The sequence below is a fragment of the Atta cephalotes genome, assembly GCF_000143395.1.
Source record: "Atta cephalotes unplaced genomic scaffold scaffold00002, whole genome shotgun sequence".
Taxonomy (NCBI): domain Eukaryota; kingdom Metazoa; phylum Arthropoda; class Insecta; order Hymenoptera; family Formicidae; genus Atta; species Atta cephalotes.
In genome coordinates, this window is record NW_012130066.1 from 8,268,199 (window position 1) to 8,276,133 (window position 7,935).

The 7,935-nt window shown below is 33.5% G+C and overlaps 1 protein-coding gene across 1 annotated transcript in view; it reads left to right on the plus strand.

Moving 5' to 3' along the window:
- Nucleotides 1-6,724: 6,724 nt before the first annotated feature.
- Nucleotides 6,725-7,935, plus strand: part of LOC105621751 (popeye domain-containing protein 3-like) — a 3,992-nt gene continuing 2,781 nt past the window's right edge. Inside the window, exons 1-2 of the mRNA XM_012203210.1 lie at nucleotides 6,725-6,941; nucleotides 7,050-7,417. Of these exons, the coding sequence (XP_012058600.1) occupies nucleotides 6,725-6,941; nucleotides 7,050-7,417 (585 nt within the window). The remainder of the gene's footprint in view (nucleotides 6,942-7,049; nucleotides 7,418-7,935) is intronic.

Below are 7,935 nucleotides of genomic sequence, written 5' to 3' on the forward strand. Positions count from 1 at the left end.
ATAGTAGTAGTAAAGTAAACTAGACTTTACTTACTTTACTTACAATTAAGTTAATTAGTATAATATTACTACTTATTAGTTACGTCGTCGCGCGCGTGTGTGTGTGTGTGTGTGTGTGTGTGTGTGTGTGTGTGTGTGTGTGTGTGTGTGTGTGTGTGTGCACAGAAAAATTTAATATTATTTTTAGATTGAAAAGCATAGAGATATGCTCCATACAATTCCTATAAATGAATAAAAATGCATTCAGGATTGAAAAGCATTCATTTTAACATTCGTGAATCAATATTTCTGAAAATCTGAATCCATTTCAATTCATTTTAATCCATTCTCGTTTACTGAGCATCCTTCTGGAGGCAGCACTGCATACTGTTCTACGACGCTCCAATTCTATTCGAATCACAAAAATGTGGACTAAATATTTTACAAAAATGATTTTCAACAAATTATAGCAATATTTATGATATAATAAGTTTGTTACAGCATTTCTGCTCATTTACGCAAACAACTGTTGTCCGCATAATGGCTCTAGATTGACCTAAACGAAATTATCATTGCCCTGATGACAGCAATATAATGGCAATTGAAGAAAAACTTGTGCTAAGCACTTATTTCTTTTCTCGCCAAGGATGTTTTATTATCTGAGTTAATTCAAATAATTTAGTTAATAATTTAAAATTTAATTTAAAGTCGAATTTTAGTATATTCTGATATCTAACAATAACACAAATTCTTATCAGCCGGCTTCAAAGTTCGTGTGTTTTTAAAATAATCAATAGTTTATCGAGTGTTTTTTGTGGAATACAGAGAATAGGAGGCCAAACTTATATGAATGAGGCCGTCAAAGTGTGGTCAAAAGTGATTATCTGAATTAGTTCAATCGAGATGTCGCTTTTGTTCCATGACATTGTTCTTACAGATTTATAATACTTTGCATGGTAGGTCATACTAATTTGAAGAATGCTCCATTTTTTGCAGTTTTAATGACAATTTATGTTTTTCTGTTAGGGGCTATACAATAAAAGGAATAGGGAACAGAAAATAAGAACTTCAACCTATCAGAAACTGTGTATTCCACAATACATAATTTCTGATAGAAATTCTGATTGAAATTTTTATTCTCTGTTCGCTAGAGGTTTGTTCGCATCGCATGCTCCAACATATTGTAATATGTTCCTACCATAGTTCTTACTCATTCCAACGTGCTTGATAGAATGAGTAGGAGTTGTGGTAGGAGCATGTTGGAGTTTGCGACGCGAAGAATTATATTTGTTCGTGTCGCATGCTCCAATATGCTTCAATACGCTCCTGCCACAGTTTCTATTCATTCTAATGAGCGCATTAGAGTAAATAGGAGCTATGATAGGAGCACATTGCAGCATATTGGAGCATGCGACGCGAACAAATCTTTTTGTTCCCTGTTCCTTTTATTGTGCGGAGCCCCTTAATGTCAGAGCATGATGTTAAAGAATAACGTCTCTATTTTAGGTTAGGTTGTGTGTTCGATTGTATATACATAAGCGTCTATAAGTTTGCGATTCGAACGCTGCCTACCGAGCACCATCAATATCAATTTGAAGAAATCTGATTTTGACCATACTTTTCAATGCCTAATTTGGTCTGCTGTTCTCTATACTCCATACTTGTGACTATCGAAAAACTGATTAGACGATATTTTCCCGAAAAATGGAGAAGATAATGTTGGTACCAATAAAAATCTCCAAACGACATAATTTTAATTTTTATGAATTGTTAACACTGTTCAGTAATGTTCAAAATAGTCATATGTAATTTTTCTTCAGTCTTAAAATAAATTCTCTGTTTTAGAAACACAAATTATTTTCTATATAATTTTCGTTTTTACAGTAAAGAATTTGTTTTTAAAGCAGAGAATTTATGTTTTTAAAGTAGATAAATATCATAATCAAAATAAATTCTCAACTGTAAAAACAAAAAATATGTAATGGTATTATACAAAAATTATGTAGTATTATGCGAGGAATAAGAATTATATAAAAAATAATTTGTGTTTTTGAAGCAGAAAATTTATTTTTTAAGCAGAGAATATCACATATGTCAAAAAGATTTCCCGAAAAATGGTCTAAACTGACAGATTTGTTATTTATAATTATTATCAATACATAGAAAATTTAATTGTAGTGTCTAGAGGTTTTCGTTGGTACCAACATTATTTCCTCCACTTTTCGGGAAAAGTTGTCTAATCGAAAAAACGATCGATAGTTGATAGCACTATCATAAATTGTTACCCCGGATCTACTATAGATTTTTAAGCCTTAAGCCGTAAGGAATGGACGAATCACAATCATTTATTTTCTTCGCATTCGACTGTATGATCAATTTTTTACAGCTTAAGGTACAATTTCATGATGTCACTTGTTGCAACGATAAATGGTCACGTGAGTGAATTTTCTCTCAATTACCCACTTTCTTGTCGCCAGCGATACTATTGAAAAATTGGATTAATCCAACTTTTAGCGACATCGCTCTTATGCAAAGATTTAAATATGGAACAGCAAGATGTAAGTATAATAAGAATACATATTATCTTATTATCTGATAATGTTAAATACAAAGATAAAATAATATGGGAGCATTCAGGTAATATTTTCGAACGTAACCCAACTCTAATTTCTCATTTAATAATTCGCTTCGTAATAATTCGCTACTCATTTAATAATTTGCTTCGTGAAGCATATCATCATGTTTATCTGCCAAATTCTTTCATTTTGAATGTTGAATAAATATATTTTTATTAAGTTTCGTAGTGCCCATAATATAAATAATACAATAAATAAATAATACAAATTTCTTATCAATAAAAAATTTGTTGCGTGCGATTTTACCTCATTCAATCTTGATTATTTTTATTTTTATTAAGATTTTTTTTTATCGCTTAATACATTATATCAATTTAATTATTATTAAATTATTATTAAATTATTATTAAATATTATTAAATTATTATTTATTATTATTATTTAATCATTATATTATTATTTAATTATTGTATTATTTATTATTATTTGCGATAATTTCATGAAATTTTCAAATGGCTGTTGTACATACTCGTGACATATGTGAAATGATCAGAGAAAAAAGCATTTCGACTCATGGATATAAAAGTATATAACCGGTTATTTGTTGATAATTTTTTTGTAATCTATATTTACGTCATCTTTCAAATAAAGGATCAACTCCAAATCTCTTTTTATATATTTTTTATTAAATTTGTACATTCATTAATGCATAGAGATGTTATTAGTCTATTTTGTCGTAGTTTCGCTTTATTTTTGTTGTGCACAATCGCATCAACTTGATAGGTCTAATCGTAACTATTTTTGATATGACATTTTGGACTTTACAGCACTTTACAACACAATTAATATAATTACAATCAAAAATTTATCGCTGCTAGGCCGTTTATATGAGCGACATTCGAGGTTAGTATATGAAATCACGTGACTCATTTGTCGCTGAATATGAGCGACGAGCGACACCATGAATACATATCTTTAAGGCTTGAAACATCTTGGCCAGTATCCGTAAGCCAATATTCATAGACGATTCTTATTTCAAGATTATCTTAAATAATGTCTTAAGACGCTAGCAGCTTTTTGATTGGTTCGTGACTTCTTAAAATCATACTTAAGACGATCTTGAATATAGATCCGACTATGAATACCATAGGCCTACTGCCGGCCTATTCAAAGTCGGATCTTATATTCAAGACCGTCTTAAGTACGGTCTTAAGAAATCAGAGGGCTGCATTAGCGTCCTAAAACATTATTTAAGATGGTCTTGAAATAAGAATCGACTATGAATACCGCCATAGTTCGTTTTTATATTCAAGGCTATCCTAAGTACAATCTTAAGAAGTTCTCTAGATTCATAGTCTAAATAAGTCTAATCGGATTAGTGTATCAGTGGTGGCGATTATCGATAGTTCTCTACTTTCAAGCTGTAGCATTCAAAGGATTCATTTTAAAGTTGTATGGAATTTTTCAAAATTGTGCGTATGAAACTTTTTAATTCTTTTTTTATGCTCTATAATCTTATGGCTGTATTCAGCAGAGAAAATTAATCAGTTAGCGCTTAGTGATTTTTTAATACAATTGATTCTTGCCTTCTTTGTTGGATTTAAGTGTAAAAACCAATCATATTAAAAAATCACTAAGCGCTAACTAATTAGTTTTCTCTGCTGAATGCAACCATAGCTAGGATGGAAAAATAGGCTGTCAAAGGCAACCTATGTCTCAATACTGTTCAGCCAAGGCTCAAACTGGGCATAGTCCTTTGTTATTATTAAAACATAAATATATTTGGCTCATACATTATTAAATTCATGATTTTTTATTACATAAATGTTTCATAAATAAATATGCATATTTGTAAAGCTATAATATTTTACATATTGCAGAAAAATTACAATTTTTTCTCTACAGTTATCATCTCTGTTGATAATCAAATTTTGACGATAACACTGAAATCACAATTTTAAAGAAAAATTGAGTATTATTGAGTTTTAAATGCACAAATGCATCTACTAAACTAATAAATCATAAAATTAGTACAATATTATTAGTTTCGAACTCTTAATCACTTCAATATTCATATAGACGCAACTCCCGTAAGAATGTCGGTGTTTAATAGTATCTCATCGGTGATACCGGCTACTGTCCAACTGCACACACCGTGTTATCCCTTCCAACATGGTATAGCGCATGATCGTACATACATACGAGTAATCTATATTTACTATGCGCTATGTCGTCGCTCTCCCCCGTTGCTACCACCTCATCAGCCTCGTCTTCGCGTTCGCCCCTGTTCAGTATTCGCCCCTGCTCCCGGCTCCCGTCCGATCGTGGGCTTGCGACCAACGTCGCTTGCAAGTTGCAACGGCGACCGCCGCGCTAGTTTGACTGATTTGACGTTTCCGTCACGAGTGGTGAGAGGTGCGCGATTTGGCACGATCGCAGCGGCGACGGTAGAACGGCAGAAGCGGAAGCAAGCTCGATTTATTTCGCGTCTATTACGAGGCTTTTGCCAGTTTTGACTGGGCGATTACGATCGATTCAACGGCATCGATAATTTCCTCGGATTCCCTTTCTTCACGAACGACGGTCGTCACACCATCGTTCGCCCTCTCATCTGTATGCCTTGCGTACGCCCCCACCGTCGCCGATTTTCCATGAGTAAGTTATTTATTGATTTCGAAAGGGATACTCTTAATAACTAGCGTCACGACAACGGCGACGACGGTGAATTTAGGAGGGTGTATCCACGACGACGGCGGCAGTTTCTGTTTTTCCGACGACGACTGAATTCCGCGAATTCAAACGACTTCTCGTATCATCCGACCGCCGTATATATATCGCGATATGTAATCTCGTATAATGCTCGCGTGAAAATCGTACGTGTCTTCCATGCGTTCAGCGGTCTATCTCGACTTTTATTTCGAGTTTCAGAATGAATATTATACCGAGATCGCGTGTATAAAATGGCAGATAGAGAAGTATTCGCACACATGTGCATCACAAATGTGCGCCGAGTGAAACGGGGAATGGGATCGTGGAAACTGGATTAAATCGTTCTCGCGATGATTTAAATGGTTTCAGTCCATTTCAGTCACTCCAAGAATGAATATAAATCAATGTTTAAGCATCTATTCTTCCCGCAACTGAAATATTACGATAGACGTGTAAGATTAATTGTCTTTTATCTCATTTGTAAATATTACATTTCTGAAAGATCCAATCTCTGAGATATATAAGTAGTAATAAATTAAAGACTTTGCAGAGAGTCAGAATTTGAGGATGCCAGTGAGTGAAATCTTATAACTTTTACAAACTGATTTGTCATATTGTCTTCTACTGATAATCCTTCCAACCTTGACAATGTCTTGTATCAATAATGATAGATGATTTTATTTAATTCATTATTTAAGTATTGATAGAGATAGAGATTTGAAAGAGGCTTATTTCTTATAAATGATAATTATTTTATAATCTGAATCTGTAAGAAACATTTAATTCTCTTATTATTTATTATATTTTTATATAATTGATCAAGCATTTACTTATATACATTTCAGATGTTGATATTGTCTTCCCACAACCGTTGGTGATGCAAATATCCTTCCTTGATTTGAAGTCTGCAAGATGGTTCTCATCGTCCAGTTCCAATTTTAGCTGAGATTAATACAGAAATGTAAGCAGTAACTGAACATTCACAAATGACAGCATTTGCTTTTATATTATTTAGAAATAAATATGAAATGTAGTCATAACAAGTAATTTAATCTGCATCATTAATACAGTATGAATTTATAGTGTTGAAGAGATTATATAAAATTAAAATATAAATACTACACACATACACACATACGCGCGCGCGCGCGCGCGCACACACACACACACACACACACACACACACACACACACACACACACACATATACATATGTATACACATGTATATTTCAAATTTATTACATCATTAATTTATATGACTTAATGTAAATGTTGCGTTACTGAAAATATCTATAAAAATCTATAAATATATCTATAAATATCTATGAAAAAGTATAATTTTGATTTGATAGCATTTTAAGTAAATATTGTTATGTATATAAATAATATAATTTATAATACAAATGGATTTGCATGTAGAGCGAAACGAATACAGTCCAGCTTGGTGGTAATGCGGGGATGTGGATCTGTTTCGACCCAATAGGAAGCCGAATAGGCTGGGGTACTTCCATTTCGTTCGTCATACTCTTGTATTGGACCTCTATTGATGCCAGCCTAACGAATGCAGCGGCGTCCAATGTCCCTCGTAATACCGTCACATCGGATATATCGATACCAGCGTCGGCACACCACGAGAACGACGAATGCAGGAATGTGACCACTGACAATAGAGAGGGTATGTTTGACAATTCATCAGTTGAGATCGCAATGTATAACCCAAAGAATGATTTCTTTTGAATTGCGATCACTTGATCGGTGAAATGTGTGACTTTCGTGTCTACAGGTACTGGACTGTCAGTGGTCAGCCATGGATCCGGTTATCCTCATTCGCCGATAGTGCCTCCAACCTTTCTGAACGGAGCTCTTACCTGCCAACCCTATCAAGGAATTTACGTGAATCACATCTACTTTCAACTTGCAAATGCCTTCTTCCTATTGTCACACCTTGCACCAAGCGGCATACATGGTGTACTTTATTTAAGGTGCACTCTACTCGTGGGTTGTGCCTTTCTTGCTTTGTGGGGCTGGACAATAGCTTGCTGGCTGGATGCTGCTCTCTGGAATGCTCTATTTGTTGCCATCAACTTCGTCCATGTATGCACGCTTCTTTACAAGCTCAGGCCTATCAAATTTACAAGGGAAATCGAAGAGGTAAGTGAAGATCAAATAGAAGACAATAATTTGTGAGGGAGTATTAATTATTTACAAAACTAATACAGAAAAAACAATAGTATAATTTATATGATATTTAACATATAGCATTAAGTATATTATGGGAATCTCTCATGCTAATTTATCTTTATTCTTTAGAATTATTATTATTATAATATATTTTTTATGTATATGTGTATTTTAGAAACTCTTGAAAAATAGTACAGTTAGGCATATAGTCATTTCTGTGTAATTTGCTTTCATTTGACTGCATTTATATCATACACAAAGATTTCTAATTTATTTTTGCATTGTTTTATTATATATATATTATTATGAGTGTGTGTGTGTGTGTGTGCGTGCGTGCGTGCGTGCGTGCGTGCGTGTGTGTGTGTGTATGTGTGTGTGTGTGTGTGTGTGTGTGTGTGTGTGTGTGTGTGTGTGTGTGTGTGTGTAGGTCGTCGTAGACTTATTTTTTAGTTATCTAGTACTAATATAATTAATATTTAGTTAATTAA